General features: G+C 39.6%; 2 protein-coding genes across 2 annotated transcripts; both read right to left on the bottom strand.

The window, feature by feature from the left end:
• Positions 1–9732: 9732 nt before the first annotated feature.
• On the bottom strand, positions 9733–16334 carry cyldb (cylindromatosis (turban tumor syndrome), b). The gene is made up of 14 exons (XM_023287480.3): positions 16186–16334; positions 15408–15912; positions 14839–14968; positions 14108–14355; positions 13858–14026; positions 13088–13220; positions 12793–12897; positions 11703–11782; positions 11501–11567; positions 11283–11415; positions 11074–11182; positions 10848–10966; positions 10567–10771; positions 9733–10294 (listed from the first exon to the last, which is right to left on the bottom strand). The coding sequence occupies exons 2-14, from the start codon at positions 15834–15836 to the stop codon at positions 10098–10100; spliced, it is 2124 nt and encodes a 707-aa protein (XP_023143248.1). The 5' UTR covers positions 15837–15912; positions 16186–16334; the 3' UTR covers positions 9733–10097.
• Positions 16335–17733: 1399 nt separating this feature from the next.
• Positions 17734–22243, bottom strand: LOC111579944 (glutathione hydrolase 7-like). Its single transcript, XM_035955913.2, has 14 exons — positions 22109–22243; positions 21447–21867; positions 21242–21359; positions 21104–21171; positions 20953–21026; positions 20683–20864; positions 20501–20588; positions 20296–20411; positions 20122–20198; positions 19352–19465; positions 19125–19242; positions 18331–18468; positions 18138–18231; positions 17734–18036 (listed from the first exon to the last, which is right to left on the bottom strand). Exons 1-14 carry the CDS (start codon positions 22221–22223, stop codon positions 17909–17911), a joined length of 1851 nt encoding a protein of 616 aa, XP_035811806.2. The 5' UTR covers positions 22224–22243; the 3' UTR covers positions 17734–17908.
• Between the last annotated feature and the right edge of the window lie 209 nt (positions 22244–22452).

The raw sequence follows: 22452 nt of genomic DNA, 5'->3' as shown, positions 1-22452 counted from the left end.
AATTATTATTATTATTATTTTTCTTCGTCCGCCGGGAAATCGGCCTTTTTGACGCCCTAAACATACACGAAAACGCATGAAAATCGCCACACACATCAGAACCGGCGAAAAATTTGATATTTTAGGGAAATGGCACGCGTGCGTGCCAAAATGGCTCAATAGCGCCCCCTAGAAAATTAAGAAAATTCAGCCCCCGGACAGTGTTTGACCTAGACTTCTGAAATTCGGTACACATATGTAACTCATCAAGACGCACAAAAAAGCTTCTTGCATCATTACCCATAATGCAACAGGAAGTCGGCCATTTTGAATTATGAGTCATTTTTGGACATTTTTTGATATCTATAAACTCAAACAGCGTAATCCTGAGAGAGCTGAAAATTTGGCCAGGATGTACTCCAGTCATGGGTGATCAAAAGTCCGCAAAAGTCTGAGGACGCGGAAATGGCGAGCCACGGAATGCGGCCATTTTGAAATATGATTCATATTTTGGACAATTTTGTCATTTTTGGACATTTCCAAAAGCTATAAACTCAAACAGCTTAACCCCGACAGAGCTCAAACTTGGCCAGGATGTACTCCCGTCATGGTTGATCAAAAGTTATCAAAACGCTCTGCAAAAGTTTGAGGGCGTGGAAATGGCGAGCCACGGAATGCGGCCATTTTGAAATATGATTCATATTTTGGACAATTTTGTCATTTTTGGACATTTTCAAAAGCTATAACCTCAAACAGCGTAACCACGAGAGAGCTCAAATTTGGTCAGGATGGACACCAGTCATGGTTGATCAAAAGTTATCAAAACGCTCCGCAAAAGTCTGAGGGCGTGGCCATAGTTACCAGCGGAATGCGGCCATTTTGAATGTCTTGCCATGAAACAGGAAGTGCTGTCTAACTAGCCTGTACATGCTCCAGTCTGCTTCAAATTATACATGTGTGATCAGAGTCCAGCCCTAATCACGTCCATAGGTTGATATACACTCACAGTCATAGCGCCACATGGCGGCCATTTTGAATTTCTCGCCATTAAACAGGAAGTGCTGTGTAACCAGACTGTACATGCTCCAATCTGCCTGAAATTTTACATGCATGATCAGAGTCCGGCCCTAATCACATCTTTGTGCCACTTGGCGGCCATTTTGGATTTCTCGCCATGAAACAGGAAGTGCTGTGTAACCAGCCTGTACATGCTCCAATCTGCCTGAAATTTTACATGCATGATCAGAGTCCGGCCCTAATCACATCTTTGTGCCACTTGGCGGCCATTTTGGATTTCTCGCCATGAAACAGGAAGTGCTGTGTAACCAGCCTGTACATGCCCCAATCTGCCTGAAATTTTACATGCATGATCAGAGTCCGGCCCTAATCACATCTTTGTGCCACTTGGCGGCCATTTTGGATTTCTCGCCATGAAACAGGAAGTGCTGTGTAACCAGCCTGTACATGCTCCAATCTGCCTGAAATTTTACATGTATGATCACAGTCCGGCCCTAATCACATCTTTGCGCCACTTGGCGGCCATTTTGGATTTCTCGCCATGAAACAGGAAGTGCTGTGTAAGTAGCCTGTACATGCTCCAATCTGCCTGACACTTTACTCTCTCAGGTGCAGCGCCTCCTGGTGGATATGCGTGGGCCAGCCGGGCCGCTCGGATGCGAGGACCCGTCCAACGCTGCTTGCAGCTTTAATTTGAATTGTTTTTCGCAGAACAGATTGTTTTTTTGCTGTTGTTTTTGCTTTGAGAGTTAGTAGTATGTCAGATTTCGTATTTCGTAGAGAATAGATAGATAGATAGATAGATAGATTATTTTTATATATATATATATATACATATATATATATATATATATATATATATATATATATATATATATATATATATATATATATATATATATATATATTCCCAACTCACCACCCCCATGCCACAACACCTGGCACAGAACCTTGTCAGGTGCTTAGCTGACAGACTACAAACCAAAGAAAAGAACAGTTCACTGACTGTTGCTACACTTGTGGCTCTGCAGTTCAAAACTTTTGGATTCATCAATCAGAGTGGCAGCCAGTGTGAAAGAACATTTAATAACAGAATGCACAACAATTAACATAAAGAATGCCAAGCAGCAGTCATCTACGTCACAAGCACCACCACAGCCTCGTCCTCCACCACCAGCAGCACCTTCCACAGGTATTTTTTTTTTCCTCTTCTGAATAGGGAATGACTGACATTTCTGGTGATGATGATGATGATGATGATCTTCAATATTTTATAGTTCAACTGTGGAGCCTATAAGACGAAGACGCAAGTAGAGCCTGGCAAATGCAAAGCGCCACAGCGAATGCAATTGTAGAAAGAACGGCAGACCCACTGGCTTACTGTGCAACCCACAAAACCGTTTACCCAAACTTGTACAATGGAGCCAAACATTTCCTGTGTACCTCAGCCTCATCTGTGCCGTGTGAACAGGTTTTTTTTTCTAAGGCTGGGGAGATAGTGAGTAAAAGAAGGAACTGCTTGAGTCCCAAACAATGTTCCCTGTAATTTTTCATGAGTCTGAGCAAACAAACAAACTCCCTGAGCGTCCCTTGGACCACTGTGACCAACATCAGACGTGTGCACTGTGGTCACACCAGCATCACATCCATTCAAGTTACATGGTTCATTAAAAGAATCAAATTACAGCATTTACATTTCTGTTAAAACACTTTGTCAACAGGAGCCAGTTGAAGGCTGCAGTGATTTTAGTGACACTACAATGTATAAGAGTGAAGTTATTGAATATTTGTCTCTCTTTACTGTTGCAGCGGTTTTGCAAATTGCAGACGGACCCTGTTCACTCCATAGACACCAATGTTATTCCTGTAGCTTGAAAGACAGCTACTTTTGATAAAACTGGGCTTGTAGCACATTGTCTGCCTTGCAACAATGGGAAAGAGGCACCGTTTATGTTTTGACAACCTATATCTAATGAGTTATTGATGCTGGAAGTCCGAATCTGTGAATATCTTTCCAACTTTACTGAACTTGGGGTCACTACCACCTAAGGAGTCATATATTTAATTCTGAAAAAAGCATTTAGCCATACTTAAAGCTTTAAGTGCTTTATTAACATGGAACTAAAAATTTTGTATTGTTTTATTATCACAGGTTCTGTCTGAAAAGAGGTGGCATCATTTTAAACAGTGAAATCAAACTAATAAAATGTAATGACCAACCAGTGAGCAATACTGGATTCTGCAAAAACATAAACAACTTTTTTAAAAAAAAAATCTAAATCTTATCTTAACACAGTTAATGTATTAACTTATTTTTGTGTATATGCATGTATTTATTGATTTATTTAGTACTGTTAACATATCAGAGTTCTGAGTGAATTTTTCTTAAGATAGGCAAAGGCCACTTATTGATTACATATAGGCTGTTAAATGTTTATTAAAAACTAAAAAGCATTTTTAAAAAAAAAACAACTTAGGCATTTATTGAGTCACTAAAATATTGTAGAGTACAGACCACATCAGCATGATTATAAGCATCCTCTGGTAAATTAACAACCAGATACTGATGTCTCTCACCATATGGACTTCAGGAGATGACTGGGGGATGATAAACTGTGACCTACTGGTTGGGTTCTCTCTGTTCTCATGTTTCTTACATGTTTGTCCCCTGACAGCTGGGTCATAATGTTTTTTGAGCAACACACCATACTATGACGTTTTTACAATGATGGTTCTACTATGGAACCAGTTTGACATGTTCAGGCGTCCTTTATGTGAAAACTCAGAGATTTCAGGTATCAGAAGGTGGCTTTCAACTTTCTTTGGTAACTTTCTGCTTCAACTTTAAATTAAATTTCCTTCACTAAGCCAGCCCTCTGGACTTCCAGGAAGCTGTGTTCCTATTGGCTGTCCAGGTGGCTGTGTTCCTATTGGCTGTCCAGGTGGCTGCTTGGTGTTATCAGGAACACCTGAGCAGCTCAGTGTCTTCCTGCTTTATTTAGCTGCAGACAAACATTTCCTCTGCTTCTCTTCACCACTGAACTGGGTTTGGCTCCATTGCTTTAGTTTGTTCTTTAGGTGTTGGCTTGCAGCTTCCAGCAGTAAAATCGTCTTTAATGTGTTTCTTGCTGTGTTTTAGGGCTTTGTACTGGATAGTTGTCTTGGTAAATGTGGTTCTTTAGCCACAGTTAGCACATGGTGCTAATGTGTGCAGTGATTAGTGGATTTGGTGCAGGTGAGTTGTGTCTTTATCTTGGCTGTAGTGAGTCTTTAGAGGTTTTTGCTCAGACACATTCTGTATTCTTGTTTGTGAACCAACGTTGGTTGTCCAGAAGGTAAGAGTTCCTGTCCTGATTCTCTGTTCTCAGAGGTTCTCTGGTAGGCTGCAGGAGACTTTAGCGTTTGGGTTGTGTTAGTTTGGTTTTTGTACGGTTTCATTTGGACGACTATCTTGAGGCCCCTCCATGTGGTTTAGTGAGGTTTTCTGGAACAGTTCTACAAAGCAACCTGCAGCAGAATAGACTTTGAGAGTTTTTAGGAAGTTCTGGAGACCAGACTTTAGAGCAGCAGAAACATTTGTCAGCAGTTTGAGCAGGAGAAGGTGATCTTCAGAGTAGAAATGTGAAGGAAACCTTCTTGACCCGTGTGGTGAGGTCCTGTACCAAGAGTTTGAGCAGGTTGTGAAGAGTCTGTAGTTCTTTGGTCTGAAAGCACAAGAAGAGTCGACTCATTAAAGGAGAAAACAGGAGATATTGTTGGTTCTTCTGTCACTCTGCAGTTTCCTTAGACTGAATATCAAGTTTATATTTTAAATGATTTCCCATGTGAGCCCAAGAAGACTTCAATAAACTCCCTCCATCCCCTGGACACAACATATTTTATTACCATGTTAAATTTATTTTATTTTATTTTTTTTTTATGTTTTTGAGTTTTAATCATAGTTTTTTCTCTTTGCTTGTTTAGTTTTGTCATCTGTGTAAAAGGTGCTAAACAAATAAAGTTGAATTGATAAACTGAATAATTGACTAACTCATGATTGTGACAACAGAAGTATTTTCATTGTGATTTAAGGGTTTATTTCATTTTTAAGGTTGGGGTTAAAATCTTGACAGAAAAAGAAGATTAAAGAAATAAACTACATAACAAAAAGCAATTAAATCAAACAAAAAAAATTAATACAATAAAACTTTTAAAAAATTTTATTGTTAAAAGATTTAAGAAATTTAAGATGTAATTTTCTAATTAAACATTTAATTTTTTAATTAAATGTTTTGTCTTTTTAAAGGTTTAATAATCTAATTAAATGTTTGTCATTTTTTAATATGTTTAATATTCTTGTTTAATTTCATTTTTTAAATGTTTAATTATGGAAAATATTTTATCTGTAATTTTTAATATTTGTATTTTAAAAATTTTGTTTAATTTCATAATGACATGTATTGTATGTTGTTGAATTATCTAATTCAATATTTTGTCTATTTAATAGAGTTAAACATTAAATACAATTAAATTATATGTACATATACCACCTTTTAATGTTTAGTTTTCTTTTTAAATGCTTCATTGTATTTTCTGTTTAATTCCTATTTGAAGTTTTATTGTCTTTATGATGTAATTTTCTAATTAAACATTTAATTTTTTAATTAAATGTTTTGTCTTTTTAAGGGTTTAATAATCTGATTAAATGTTTTGCATTTTTAAAAATGTTTAACATTCTTCTTGTTTAATTGTATTTTTTAAATGTTTAATGATGGAAAATACTTTATCTGTAATTTCTAATATTTGTATTTTAAAAATTTTGTTTAATTTCATAATGACATGTATTGTATGTTGTTGAATTATCTCATTCAATATTTTTGTCTGTTTAATAGAGTTAAACATTAAATTACATTACATACTATTAAACAGACAAAATATTGAATGAGATAATTCAACAACATACAATACATGTCATTATGAAATTAAACAAAATTTTTAAAATACAAATATTAGAAATTACAGATAAAGTATTTTCCATCATTAAACATTTAAAAAATACAATTAAACAAGAAGAATGTTAAACATTTTTAAAAATGCAAAACATTTAATCAGATTATTAAACCCTTAAAAAGACAAAACATGGGTACCCATATAGCTCAACGGGTTAAGCGGGTGACCCATGTACAGGGGCTGGTCCCCGACGCAGCCTCCCGGGTTCGAGTCCCGGGAGTGGCCCTTTACTGCAAGTCTTCCCCCGACTCTTCTCCCCTGTTTTCTGTTTCTCACTACACCTATCCAATAAAAGGCCAAAAAAGACAAAACATTTAATTAAAAAATTAAATGTTTAATTAGAAAATTATATCTTAAAGACAATAAAAGTTCAAATAGGAATTACACTGAAAATACAAGGAAGTATTTAAAAAGAAAATTAAACATTAAAAGGTGGTAAAACATTTAAAAAGAAAAACCTTAAAGATTTAATCGAAACATTAACAGACTGAAGGTTCAAACTAACAGAGAACTACTCAAGAACTTTTAAGATTTCAGTCCTCAGACTGTCTGAAGGTTCAAACTAACAGAGAACTACTCAGGAACTTAGAAGATATCAGTCCTTGGACTGTCTGGAAGTTCAATCTAACAGAGAACTACTGTGGGACATAGAAAATTTCAGCCCTCAGACTGTGTGAAAGCTCAGGTCCTGAGGACTCGGGAGGTCTGGAGGCTTTGAAAGTCTTGGAACTGAGGGTTCATCCCTCCAGCACAAAGGCTAAAGTCCAACCTCCTGAGAAAAACGATCGAGTCGAGACTCAAGTTAAAAAAAACTCGAAAATGGCAAAAAAAAATAGATGATAAATTTGCAAAAAAAAAAAAAAAAAAAAAGTATCGCGCTCAGCTTAGAGGGAACAGTGGTCCCAAAACTGTTGATAAATTATTTCTCAATAAAACCTCATAACCAGTTACATAAGCACACCCTCTTTACTGACCTCTTTACCAATAAACCCCAAGACATACTTTGCCAAAATCCATAATAATCCATAAAATCTTTATTTGCACCAGCCCCATGTGAAAATGACATCAGTCTGTATTTGTAGAGCATCTCATGAATGTAGCAGCACCGTTTAAATGTTTCATAACACAGAATATAAGCAAAGAGTATATAGGGATACAGACAAACATGGGAAATAAGAAACGTGCTCTTCAATAGTTATTGTCATTATTATTACTAGTAATATTACTTTTGTGTCCACTACAACCCATACAATCATCTAGTGTAGTCAAACAGGAATGTGTGCATGGCGAATCAAATCCAAAACAATCCATGAACCAACGACCACGTCTTGATTGCACTTCATATTATTGACCACTAGATGTCCTACTCGAGCACTGTGTGTCATTGGGGCCTCGAGTAATGAACCATGTTTTGAATGAATTGTCGAAGCTTCAACAAAGCCTCGATCAGCCATCACTACCTGACAGAATGATAGTGATCCATATGGATGAAGCAGATTGTTTGTCGAGCTGATCGGTAGCACAATGAGTAAAACGGTGGCCTCGCAATTTTATCGCTGGATTACGTGGTTTCGAATCCTCTCACCGTACTTGAAAAATACGTGTTTTTTATTTCGGCCCGCACATTTCTTTTTACTGTCTGCAGGTGATATTTACATGGATATAGACTTTGTTAAGTAGTGATGCCGACGTTTTTCGGCGAGGTCTTCTTTATCTGGTATCTTTATTTCACGTAAATCCAGGTCTGATCGTGACGAATCTGCGGAGGAAACATCTGGAGACGGAAACTATCGCCAGTTAACCCGATCACCTGTTAAACTGGAACACCGGGCGCAGACACCTTGGGAAGCTAGATGTGGTTTTTACCCCCAAAACATGACAGAGAAAACACTGTTTTCACGATGACTGGGAGGAAGGGTTCTGTTTCACGACAGTGAAAGATAAATTTATGTGTCCTATTTGCGGGGCGACTATTGCGTCGGCAAAGCGGCACAATGTGGAGAGACGCTACTTTACCCGGCACAAAGCTTCCATGTTAACTAGCCACCTGGTAGCACATAGACTGGATGCGCACTACGGACAGAAAAACCCGGGACTTAAAGGCAGCTTTGACATCTACTACGTGGCGAAAAGTTTCTTCGTGGAGAAAAATGTACCATTAGAAAAGCTTGTTTCATTGAAGACAGATGGGGCTCCTCCATGACGGGTCGCCATGCAGGCTTCACTGTACGATGCAGAGATGATCCAGACTTCCCAACATTCCTACATTACCACTGCAGCATTCACCAGCAGGACATATGTATGTACAAAAATGACTGGATCTGATCATGTGATGACTCCTGTCATAAAGATCATAAATGGCCCCAAAGCCAAACGACCAGGACATTGAAGGTGCTGCTGGAGGAGCTGTCAGCTGAACATTGTGACCTGTTCCTACACACAGAAACCCCATGGATCAGCAGGGGAACAGTTTTGCAGTGTTTTTTGTCACTGTTGGCCGAAATCAAAGAGTTGATGTAATCCAAAGGGGAAGACACCTCGCTGCTTGAGGACACTGAGTGAATTCTTGCCCTTGTATTTTTAACGGACATCACTGGGAAACTGAACCATCTGAACTGTGAGCTGCAAGGTAAAGGTAAGACATGATAAGCTCTGCAATGCCAGGCTTCCCACTAACACACATTTACAGACAAAGAAAGAGGTAACATGTTGTCATTCAAAACACTGTGCCATTACACAAAAATGTGCAAAATAATTAGTTGAAAACATGTAATGATTTGTTGTTATGATGTTAAAAATGTTGCAATGCTGGTGATTAATACTAATGTGATAGGATTCATTTCAAAATTTGAAAGAGTTGATTTTTTTTCTTACATAACTGATAATTTGTACAAACATGGGACAGAGTTCATGAATTGCTCAAAAATGTTACAAAGGTAGTGGTTTGTACAAATGAAGCGTGATTTGATGACAGTTAATGATTTCCTAAAAATGTTAGAAGTGATAATTTCCACAGAAATGTAACTGGTGTGATTTTGAACAAAATGCTGCAAATACGCTGATTCATACAAAATTGCCAAGAAAGATATTTAGAAATTTTTTTTTATATATATATTTTTATTTTTTATTTATTTATATATATATATATATATATATATATATATATATATATATATGTATGTGTGTGTCTCCCATCACCATTGTTGTGGAAATCATTGTTAACAATTATTGTACGGTGATCAGATAGTCTCTTTACATATTCATTATTATTATTATTGTTTAAAGATGAGGAAGTTTGTATCAAACAAGGTGCCCTTCATACTACTCAGTACCCTTGAAGTTGCTCTCAGGTTCAAAAAGGTTGGTGACCCCTGTTCTACATTGTAAAAGACTGCTAAAAACATGGTGCACTGTTCTAAAGGATGCTCTTGTAGCCTGTATTACAGATCCAGTAATGTGTAGTTTTTATTATCGCATACAATACAGCTGTTTTCTGTAAATTAAATACGGTGCTATGTATGCGTTTGACAAGTCTTTTCAAGAGACACCCCATCAGCATTAACCCTTTGATGCACAACATGGGCCAAGAGATGCACATTTTCCATTGAATATGGGTCACTTTTGACCCATGTTGTGCATCAAAGGGTAAAGAAAACAAAGCAGTTTGTGATTTGAAAGGCGTGTCAGTGAGGGTTTTTTTTAATGTGACAAACCAGAATTAAAATTATGCAAAACCACACAAAGACATTAAGTGTATGAATCGACTTTAATTTGCCAAATAACACACAAAAAACAAGTAATAAAAATCATAGATATATAGCATTTTCCTTTAAAAATATTTGTATAAATAAATCAGTGTAACAGAAAGACATTTAAGAGTTTTAAAAAAAGGCAACCATAAGAAGAGTTATACTTTCACTGCTTTCTCTTTATACATCAACATCTGCTTTTACTACAATCAAGCAATTTGCTGTGATGTTAAAAGCATCCATTTAAGTTCCTGTTATTTGGAAGTAATAAAGTGCACACAAGCTGATAAAGCAGAATGTAAGGTTAGTAAAGGCACTGTTATGGGAACACCGTGTTCTCGTCCTCACATGCATTAAAGGCCTCTAGTTGTTTGGCTTTGAAACCTCTGTGTCTGTGCTCTGGTATAAACACATGTAGGAGTCACACAGCAGCCTGCGCACAAGTTCGGGAGCCTTCGAAGGGTTGGATCGAGCCAGATCCTCCTCCGACTGGCTAAGAAAGTCGCCCAGCTCCGGACAAGCTCGGATCTCAGGAATGTTGTAGCCGCTTTGATCGTCACCTATGAGGAAGGGTGGCCTTAAGATTAGACATCAGCTCATAAAGAGATAAAGGCCAGTCACCGACGTCAGAGTTGCTCTCAACAGCTCCTTTATCTAACACTGTTGAGGCTGCATTATCAGAAAATACAGCAGTCATGGGTTACCAAACCAACTCACAGGAACATCTTGAATTCTTTTTAGGCAACTTAAAACCACTATTGAGAGAAAATGCTCCTTATTAAAGTCAGAAAAATAACTTCAGATGAATAAAACAAGCAGAGATTTATCTTACCACATCTGTCTGCCATGCTGTCAAAGAAGAGCCAAGCGTGAGGGTCAGGGCCGTATTTAACGAAGGACACGTAGTGGCTGGTTTGAATGCAGAGCACCGCAAACAGCTGCATCGTGTGTCTGGGTACAGGAGTTTCAACGGCAACATCTGCTGCAACGGGCAGAGCGCTGGGAGAGTGATCCTGCCGCAAGGGATGGGAGTGCACCTTCAGGAAAAGTACAGAGTTTAACACCAAGTGCATCAGTGGGATATACGATATTTAAAATTGCTGTGAGTTTTACCTGCGTGTTGCATGTTGTACAGTACTGTTTGATTCTTCCTGGCTGCATCTTGCGATCTGGCAGACACTGTAGACATTCAAACTCTGCCAAGCTTCCACAAATGAAGCATTCTCTTGGAGCTGTTGGAAAAAAAATATCAGTAAGCATCTCAACGCTCTATAAAAATACAGGATTCATTTAGTAGAATGTATGATTTGAATACGTGCTGATTATATCTGTTCTTTACAGTTGTAAAGGAGATCTGTGATGTCCAGCTCCGTGGAGGGAATGATGTGAGAAAACATCTTGTACTTGTTTCCAAATCGTGGCATCTGAACCATTAGACAGGAAGGCATCTGAGGAACGAATATGAAAGATAATGCGGTGGTTACAAAACTGGAGAGGAAAACTTGATAATTCCACTCTAGCTCGTCTCCCGGTAAGAGGAGAACTCACCGTTTCAAATTTGAGGTCACCTGACAGGCAGGATGTTTCCAGCAGCTGTTGGACGGTGGGCATCGGCCCCATCTGCTCTTTTTCCAGAAATATCTGGAAGGTGTAGGCGCCCTGAGAGCTTTCACGTTTCGACCTAAGCAGACACAGATATTCAGTAACTCAGCTATACAGAACCAGAGAGTGCCGGATATTCAATACTGGGAGGGTCAGGATCGTACCTGAGCTTGAGCAGTGGCTCCATGCAGAGCACCTTCTGAAACAAGACTGTGATGAACTCCTCTGGGTCTGTGCAGAAGTAACGCAAATTAAAAAGAAATCAGACAACAACAACAGAAGCCTGAAGTATTTTATGTTGCAATTGCCTTTTAAAGGCCAATTAAAATACACTAACAATGCATGCTATGAGATATGGGTGGTTACCTTTCTCCTCTGTGCGAAAGGTGTCACAGCCAAGTTGTTTACGAAAGTTCATCACACTCTCGGCTGGCACAAACCCTTGTCTGCAATAAATCCATCGGTTATCAGTTTAGCAATCACAGGAATGCTCATTGATTAAAACCTTAAGATACAGTGGCGGAAAGACAAAAGACACACCTAAATATTACATAATTGTATGTAATAAGCTCCTGAATATAAAATATCCCCATTATGGGGACACACACTAATCAGCCACAATATTAAAACCATCTGTCAAGGGGTGGAAAACATTAGGTGGCAAGTGAACAGTTTAAGTTGATGTGTTGGAAACAGGAAAGAAGGGAAATTGTGATTGCTAGACAGCAGGTTTTGTGGGTTTTTTGGGTATATTGTGGTTAGTAGCTGACAAAAGTGGTCATGGACTCCCAGGGCTGACTGATGAATGTGGAGAATGAAGGCTGGCCCTTGTGGTTTGATCCTACAGAAGAGCTAATGCTGCCATGATGGAAAGGTGTCAAAATAGCAAGCATCACACTTACATATACTTATAATGGGCACATTAGAGTAAGAATTTGAGCATGGAGCAATTGGAAGAAGGTGGTCTGATCTGAGGAAATCGTATGTACAGTCGGTTGCGTAGGTTTCATTTATACAATGAGAAGAAGGCAAGCTAGTGGAGGCGGTCTAATGCTTTTGGCAATGTTCTACTGGGAAACCTTGCATTAGTAGACATATCATCTACCTACATACACCCTTCAGCTGCAACAGTTTTCCCTGGTGGCAGTGGCCTCTATCAGCAGGATGAACCTTCCTGTCATACTGCAAACACTGTTCAGATTTCAATCCAGTGCACAACTTAAACGTGCGGCTAACGTTTTAGCGTCTGATACCATAGAACACCATTTAGAAGTCGGGTGGTCATGGTAGGTGAGAGCTTATGTTTTATATTACAAGGATGTACCCAGTATCAGGCAGGTGGTTTTAATGTTGTGGCTGATGAGTGCAGACAACAAGAGTAGTTGTTCACCAGTTCAAATTACATAGAAAGTCAACATGTCCTTGATAAACAGAGTCTTGATGGTGGTGTTGATACCTGCGTAAACGGTTGACTATTGTTCTCAGAGTGCAGGATATGGGTTGCTCTGTGTCGGCAGGAATCTGGCAGATACGATCCAGGGTCACGGATGAACTGAACAAACTGATGAGAGAAAACCACATTGTTTTTACCAACTTCTCTGAATACAGTAAGCCATGCTCATTTGGTTGTACAAGATCTCCTCCAAATAAAGTTACTTTAAATAATGTGAGAGTAAAGTACGCTGAGCTGTGATTGTTGCAACATGTTACATGAGAATCAAACACCCTGAAGGTCTGTGAACTGGTTTTACCTGAAGAGTGTAGCATCAAGGTAACAGGAATTAATGTGACCCTGAATCCCTTTCATTCTTCCCACTAACAATGACAAAGCCTCTGATTCAGGGACAGGTGGTGTATCCTCTTCCAAGTCGTCAAATGGAGGAACTGAAGAGAGCAGGGAAATGTACAAAAATGGATTAAATGACAGTTTAACACAGAACTTATTATTTCACTGGCAGCTTTAGACAGGCTAAAACACCAGGCCAACTGAACTATCACACATTTCTTTAAGGATAATGATTAATCTGTCCCAGGACTGACAAACAAATTCCACTGACTAAAAAAAAAAAAAAAAAAAAAAGTGTGTCACAATGCGAGCATTGTTCTGAGTGTCACCGACATAATTTCACTTATTCTTGCCAAAGGCAGAAATTGTGATTAAATTTTGAAGTATACTTGACAGACAACAGCAGGAATTAAAAACATCTATCCTGAAAGCTTTATGCAATAACTTTACATAACAGACAATGCAGGCACCCTGATAAAAGTTCAATCTGCAAAACATTCCTGTGCAGCACATTCATTTATGTGTGAAATGCAATCCATCATAGTCCAAATAGACAACTCTGAAGGATGTTAAACGAAAGGTTTCATTTTACTTTGGATGTTAAAATGCCACACTGATAGTCTTTTATAAAATATGAAGTTAGTCGATTAAAAAAAGTGAATTTAAATGTGTGCAAGGTGTACACTTTAATGGCTTGTGTTTGCATGTTTCATCGCAATGGGAGATTTGTCTCACCTGGAGGTGTTTCAGTGGGTTTGAGGGTCTGTCCTTCTGTAGACGGGCAGACAAACCTGCTATCAGGGCTGCACTTTGTGATGGGGACAAACAAAGCCCTGCTTCCTTTGCAGGTGAAATATCTCTGACTTCCATACGTCCCATCAGAGCAGCCGTTCACCTCATAGTCCTGAAACAATAAGATGCACAATAAACATGATGGATAGCTAAAGCTGACAGAAAACATAGTTGTGCAAAACTATTTTCTCACCAGTTCAATCCCAGCCCATTCAGCCGTCTTTCCTCCAAGAATCCCCAACCACTGGATGACTCCGTACACCGTGATCCCTGAGTTGGAAACCACCTCCACCATGGATCCCACCTCCAGAGGAGCATGAGATGTGCTGAGACGCTGGTTCTGAATGACACTCTGCTCCGTGTGGTTCTCCGTCGCTTGTCGTACGCGAGAGCCGATATTTGGCATGGAGTTGATGCGTGTAACCGCCTTTCTGTTCAGACCTGCGGGGGGTGAAGATGCCGGTGATTAGAGTCATGAGACATTTTTTTGAGGCTTGTCACATGCTCCCTCATCAGATTGACCTCCAGCTAACACAGCACAGGTCTACATATAAGGTATGTAGACGCTTTACAGTGCGCAATGTGCAAAATGCCAGACCATGTGATGACTCCACTGTTCTGCATTCCAAAGCTACAGAACCAGCTTTTCCAGTTTGTATTGGGTCTGATTCCTCTGTGTCCTCTCTAGGGTCACATGTGTTTGATAACAAATGTAAATTTCCTGATTTTATTTGCCGTTTGGGCTTTAGGATGACCGACGTTTTGTTTTTTTGCGTCAAACTGTTGTGTGTTTTGTGTGATTATGCAAGAAAAATTATTTAATTCGACAAAATCAAGAATCCCAATGCTTGAAGTATCATGTGGCTCAGAAAGGTCACATGCTGACGATGTATGAAACAGATCAGCTTTGACCCTTTTACTCACTCCCACATTTGCCATCTCTCCAGCACAGTCCGAGGGGGACGGAGTACGATGGGACCACCTGGACGATGTCTGCAGCGCTGAACAGGGGCAGAGGGGCAGGTTTCTTGGATGACAAATTATGATCACTGTCCTATAAAGGAGACAAAGAAAATAGTTAGTTCAAAGCAAGACAACCAATAAGCACAGGGAAAATTTGGATATCAAAATGGACATTTAATAAATAAATTGTATTCAACATTACAAAAATCAGTGTGAAAAGGCATCTTAAGAGCATTTTCTATTTCAGTGACAGTTTATGGTTACTCTATTCAGATGGGACACATAAGTATTGCACAAACATTGACCAAACCGTCAAGAATGGAGACAGTTTAAGGAGGTGTCCCTCACATTTACGTTGATGACAGCATGACTCCTGGCAATCTTTTGACTGACAACTTGACCCAAACATGAGCACATCAGTGGAGTTCACTTATATTCGCTGTAACCTAAAAATACATATTATACTTCCACAACCTTGAACTTCACCCACTCTCCGATGCTGCAAAATAATGAAAACCAACTTTACGCACCACAAATTCCACCTCAAATCCGAGCATGTGCAGGTCGTCTTTGTTCTCTTTCCTTCCGATCTGCATCAGGTTCTTCACCAGGCCGGGCAGGTGTCCCTTCTTGTGCTTCACCACCACCAGGTCGTCCTGAGTCAGCTCGCAGATGGCCGTGAACAGCTGCGGGTTGCACAGCAGCTCCAGGCGTTTGCTTGCGGAGGTGACAAAGAGCAGGAGCTGCGCCTGGTGTCTGCTCAGCGGGTACGTGTCCTCTTTCCGCACGATGCCGCCGCTCTTCGGGCTCCCTGCGCTGCTGCTGTACAGGAGCCCCATCAGCTCTCCGCGCTGCGTCTCCGCCTCCACACGGCCGATACATCCCCGGCAGAAGCCTTTCCTCGACTTCCCCCGTATGACGATGAAAAACTTCTCATTCGCTGCAGTTATGGGCTCCATTGAAAGCCCTTGTTTCCTCCAGTACAGTCTGTTAAACCGGTTGGAGGCTGCTTTTACGCGTAACGAAGCAGTAAACCTGTAGTAACAAAACAGACGTAAACTAGAAGCAGCAGGGAGTAGACTAGTCACTGTGCGTCACTAACACATGATCCATGACCAAAAAAAATAAAAAAAAACTAATGCAGAACTTCGCCCTGTGTAGTTATTAAACTGTACCAGCTGGATCACGATGCTGCACGTCTTTAAACAAACTTCCTGCTCTCTAACTGTATTCTAACCAACTTTATTCTAACAAATCTCGAAATAGAGACTAACTTTAGCTTTAGAAACATAAAAAACACTGACTTACTCTTTTCACTTATCAGAAACTATTCCTACGTGCTCGGTTAATCCAGTTGAGTTGATTACGCACAAATGTAGGCGACTCCAGAGATCCTGACTTGTACTGAAAACGAGACGTCAAGCTGCAGGTGTTTAAATATTGACCTGCATGTGACCGACACCGCCCACTGAGCCTCTCCGCCCCCAACCAGATCTGTCTGCATCTCTGTCAAATGACTTGATTGCAGATCGACGCGCATCGAGCTTCGTTTCAGAAATCAGCTGACTGCAGGCTCCTTATCATTCTGCAGTCAAGTGTGGTTGACCTAATTGGATCTGTGTTTGTTTTTATGTTTGAATGAATCATTAAAGGCAAAAATAAATAGAAAAATGTAATGAAATAAATGTATCCTGTGCACTTTTACAAAAATCAGCGTTTTCTGCTCCAAATGTTGCCATATTGGATTTATTTGGAGTTTTAAGCCATATGCAGACATATTGTGTTAACCGTCCTGTTGTCTTCATTTACGGGCACCAAAAATATTGTTTCCTTCTCTGAAAAAAATCCAAAAGTTCAGCAAAAAAATGCCCCAATTTTCTGAAAATTTGCAAAACCTTGAGGAAGAAAATTCCAATAATTCCTGGGTAATTTCACTTAAAAGTTTATTTTTAAAAAATCCCCCAAATTTGGCAAGAAAGTTCTTGTAAATATTTTGAAAAAATGAATAAAAATCTTCCAAAAAAATCCTAAAAATATCTGAAGTGACTACATATATATCAGTAAAACTTCTAATATTTTCTTTAAGAACATTCACAAAAAAATCAACCAAAATCCAGCGAATTTTGCTGGATTTTGGTTGATTTTTTGTGAATGTTCTTAAGAAACAGTTCTTGCTTTTCCCCACCAAAAAAATGTTCAAAAATTTCCCAAAAATGTTGGAAATGTGGACATCAGAAGTTTCAAATCTATTTTTTGTCCACATTTTCAAACTTTGCAACGGGTCAGTTTTGACCCGCAGGACAACACAAGGGTTCATACTGCCATGCAGGTTAAGCTACATCTGTCACTTTTGACTGGGACAGAACGTAAAATTTTGTTTCTGCTTTTGCTTGTCTCATACATCTTGTTCTTTCCTGCATCAGCTGCACAGTCTCCTCAGTTTTAACATAAGCAACGAAGCTCCAGCTCAATTTCTCAGGTTATTTTCATGTTAAAACCCTCACATGGGAGGTCACCATACCTCATTACTGGAACATTAAGTTACATACCGGAGCTAGAAGTTTGTACATTTGTTGACAGTAACCAACGCTCTGAGTGACATGTTTGTCCAGACTGAACACATGTGACATGTTCCACCCTGTGATGCCGTCGGCCTGCATGTCTGACACTATCTTCACTGCATCAGTTTTACATAACAGCCCTCATTTTCTTCAAGCACAGAGGGTTAGGCCTAACAGAGGCTATGCGTCCTCAACCAGCATCCAATCTTTGCTTAGCTCTTTTATAAATAAATAAAAAACTAAATATGAGTGAGAAAAATCACACAAAATGAGAATGTTTCTTTAATCCAGACCATTAACATGAACAGGTGCCTTCTTTAATTAGAAAGTAGATGTTTTTAGTCAATGACTGATGTCAATAGAGGCATCACCAAAATACATTTATAATCACAAAAGCAGCAAAACAACACCTCTATAAATATCCCTTGTAAAAGTAAAGTTCATGAGAACAATAACACTACACTAAACTATCAGACTTTTATGACCTTAATGATGTTTTCCCTCCTCTGGATCCCCTGGACAGCAGAGTTAGTTTTCCCTCTCTGAACTACGTGTCCCTCCGCATGAATAAACTGCACACTTTCCTCTGGAGATGCAGCTGATGGGAGAGAATTGTGAGAGGAGGAAGTTACTAATATATCAATATATCATGATATAACAGCACTAAAGGTCAACTACTGAACATGATGTCATACTTACAGTCAACAAGAAGTCTGTTTGGTTGAGGCTGGACTCCTCCCAGGATGAGGCTGTCTTTTTTCTCTTTATCGAGGAGCAGTGCACTGGTCAGCACCTTGAGGACACAAATAGTCTGCATGCTAAATGTTTTCATTTAAAAAAACAAAACCCCTCTGAATTCAAATTTAATAATAATAATGCACAGAGATCAAACCTGAGTGATTGTATGTAGAACATTTTGTCCACCTGAGCTGCTGAGCGCCGTGTAGATGCCACATTTACGCCCAGCCGGCACCATTATTGTGGGCATTAGCAGCAATAGGGGTCTCTCTTCTGAATCTGCACTGTTTTTCTAGAGTACAAATGAAGGTGAAGCCTTGTATTTGAGTGATTTTACTGAATATGTTTCTTAATGGACTTCAGAGGAAAGCCAGGGGAATCACCAGAGACCCCTCACACCCAGGACACTCTCTTTTCTCCTCCCTCCCCTCAGGTAGACGTTACAGGACACTTAGAGTCAAAACCAACACACTCAACAACAGCTTTTATCCCCAAGCTGTCAAATGTCTGCTCCCTCCCCCCTGAATGACAATATCACATACCAACAAGTGAAATATTTATGTCAGTCCAATCCATATTTCATGCGCAATAATCGTGTAGAGCAGGTCTCTAACCACGAACCGTTTCCGTACTGTATATTTGCTCTTATGTTGTATATATTTTAGCGTGTGTTATATAGTCTATTTTCAATGCTGCTATTTGGAGAGTACCAAACCGATTTTCATTGTTTTCTTTAACAGTGACAATAAAGATCTAACAGATCTGTCAGACCAGTCACCTGATAAAAAGGACACGTCAGCACACGTCAGATGACGCTCTGAAGAAGACTGCAGTTGCAGCTGAAACATGGCAGCTAAGGTAAAACCATCTTATCTTTGATTTGTCAGTGTAAAAGAAATAACATTATTCTATTCTATTCTATTCTATTCTTTTCTAATAGTATTGCACCTGTTTAGGTTGAAGCTGTCTTTGAGTTTTATTTGACCACAAGTAGTCAAGGAGGAGGCTGTTGAGGATGATGCCTGACCGGGTTATGATTCTGCTCCCAAACGGCCTGTTCAAGGAACTGCAAGATCATAAAGACAATAGATAAGAGAAGAATGTCACTTCGCCCAGGAGCACATACCACACATATCCTCCTGATGTGATCATCAGAGTCGCACTGAAAACATCACCTTGCAACAGAGACCAGGAGGTCATCTGGTCCCATGACTACTACTTGTCCAGAGTCAGATGGAGGTGTGTGGGAGTGATTCATCCTCTGGAGAAGCATTTCAGTCTGATTTTTGCTTTAGGAAGAACAGAGAGACAAATAACAACAAATAATGGCAAAATAGGTAAGAAAATACGCAATTATACCAGTCAGTCTGTGTCAGATCAGACAGAATTCAGGAATATGCCGCTGCAACGTCTTAGATTTTGTGCAGAGTTTACTTTTTTTGTTATTGGGATGCAAAACTGAAATTCTCAAAATTTTGCCAGGATATTTCACGGATTCAAAACTGAGACAATGTAGCAACGCTGCTATCTGAAATGACACGGACGGACCAAACACCGAAATGTTAAAACATCAGGATTTAGGCTTAATTAGAGCTGATGAACAGGGAAATCAATTGATTGTAAAACTAATTTTCAACATCAGTGACTCATTTCATTGAAAAAATCCACATATTATTGAGTTCCAGCTCCTCTAATTTGAGGATTTAATGCTTTTCTTTGTCACATATGACAGTATATTAGTGATTTTTCGACTGTGGATCGGACAACGTTGCATTTAACAGCAGAACCTTTTACTCTGGGAAGAGTGGGAATTTTCTTGGCTGTCTGAGATTTTATAAAAAAAGAAACAAGTAATTTAATCGAATGCTTAGTCTGATTAATAAATAACGAACATAACCGTTAATTGCAGCCCTAGCAATGATCGTAAGGCTGCAGTATATTTTACCTCAGCTGCTCCATCACTGAAGAGTTATATTTAGGGTTGCCTAACCCATACGTCATAAATAAAGCTGCTTTCATAGCCTGTATGAGGAGGAAAAACATTTTTTTAATACCAATTTGGTCAGAGAAGTACCATTTCAAACAGGTGATAATATACAGATATTTTGCAATCCGGTACCTCAGCAATCCAGGGGTGAGTTTTATTTTCTGTGATATTGTTCTCACTTAAAATGTTGAGAGCTGATATCAGCGCTGCACCAGCAGATGGAGGTGGAGGAACCTGAATTATATAGTCTAAAACAAAAGTGACAGACTGTAGATAAAGGAATCAAGATTACATCTACATTTGTTTTAGCTGACTGTCTAAAACATGTTGTCTGTACCGTTGTACTGGACTTCAAGTGGTTGTTCTACCTCCACACTATAGTTACTGATGTCGTCTCTGCTCAGGACGCCTCCATTTGCTCGTACCTTTGTATGGAAAGAGAACTCCAGACTCAGGGCACATTTCACACAGTAAATTTACCCTTGAAACCAGGTCATTTAATGTGTGGATGTCAGTCACCTCATCCTCTATCTCTTGTGATAAGTTCCCATAGTAGAAATTCGACAAACCAGCCTCTAAGACTCCTGCCAGACCAGGAATCCTCACATATGATCCAGCCTGCAGAGCTCGGCCTTCTGGGATGAAAATGTCCCTGAAGCGCTGGGACAGCTGCTCACCTTCCACCTTTGATATTGCATCAGCTATAGAAGATGACAAATGAAATCCTGGTTTATCATTCTCTGGTAAAATTATTGATTTAAGTGAGAAAAAAGAAATAGTTTGACTCACCAAGACTGTCCGTCACAGTGAAACCTTCTCTGGCTATATCTGCAGCTCTGCTGACAACATCCTCCCAAGACAGACTGCAGTGAATTTGTGGTATTACATGTTTGACCAAAACACTAAATACCAGAAACCTTTCTCTTCTCTATTCTCTTACCTGCCGTAGAGGCTGTGAGCATGCTGCAGCCCCTTGAGCATACCAGGCACTCCGACCTGCAGCCCTGCCTGAAAATACATAACGAATACTAAGTGATTAAAATCATTATTAGTGTCCCCATCCTGACCTTTATATTACCTTAAGCCCTGAAACATTATGCAGCATCTCCTTTCTGAATGTTTTAGGTGCAGTCCCTTGAAAATTTATCACCCTAGTTTGATTCTTATGGATGTCATGAACCAGCATCACTCCTCCTCTACAGAAAGGGAATAAACAAGGATCAATTTATGATCATTTGTGTATATTTTACAGAAATCCTGTCAAGAATAAGTGAGTGACATACCCACCAACACCTGACACATGTGGATGCACAACACCCAGACACAGGGCACCAGCCACAGCTGCATCCACACTGGATCCACCATCCTGCAGGACTCGCTGACCGAGTGCAGTGCAGCGCTCATGATCCGACACCAGCACACCATTTATAGAGGCCTGCAGAGCAGCAGTGGTGAGGATGAATAATGCAGTGATGCAAATGGTTTGACTTGCAAATGTGATGTCATGACATACCAAACTTTCACCCAGGTAAATTTGCAGGATCAATGCAAAGGTCACTCCAGCTGCAAAAATGATACACACAACATAAACAGGGACAGGTGTGCCCCAGCTGGAGAAGTCCTCATTTGTCTCTTTGACGTTGGACAGATGTTGATCAGACAGGTTTGGGCTACCAGAGACCAGCTGCTTCAGAGGGATGAGATCTGTGGCAGGAGCAAGGAAACCAAAATGAAAACTTCAAGTCTTTGCAAGCAAAGATGTAAATGGTTTTCCTTGGATCATTAGGGTTATTAGCTCCTGTCTCTCTTCTTCCTTGACATCTAATCAGTGATTTACACCTGCAGTGTTGCAAATTAGCCTCATGGCAAGTTTAAATCAGCAGGAGACAAATACAGCAGCATCCTGCTGACTGAGAAAATAGAATGTTTACACTCTTCCTCTCACCATGTTTTTTAACCAAGTCATTGGATGATAAACCGTCTTCCACCTGAGGTGAACTAAAACTCTGGTAACTAAATGCTAACTGCTTGCTAAGTTTAGTTTCAGGGGAAACTTCCATCTTCGCTGTATTCCCACAAAGGACTTCTAGGACACAGTAGACCTCCTTATTTTACTAGTTCTCCACTGCAGCCCTCCTTCAGCAGGAATTGACCAGGTGCATTTCCCTCCAAACTAATGAGATCCACATTTGCATCTGTCAGATGGTGAGTAGTTCAATGTAATTCGGACATTGTAGTTTCACTCAGAACAAAACAGAACAATAAAAAAAAAAAAAAAAAAAAAAATCA

Source organism: Amphiprion ocellaris, chromosome 5 (genome assembly GCF_022539595.1).
Source record: "Amphiprion ocellaris isolate individual 3 ecotype Okinawa chromosome 5, ASM2253959v1, whole genome shotgun sequence".
Lineage (NCBI taxonomy): Eukaryota > Metazoa > Chordata > Actinopteri > Pomacentridae > Amphiprion > Amphiprion ocellaris.
Note: the sequence above shows the minus strand (reverse complement) of the source record. Positions and strands in the feature narration are given on the sequence as shown.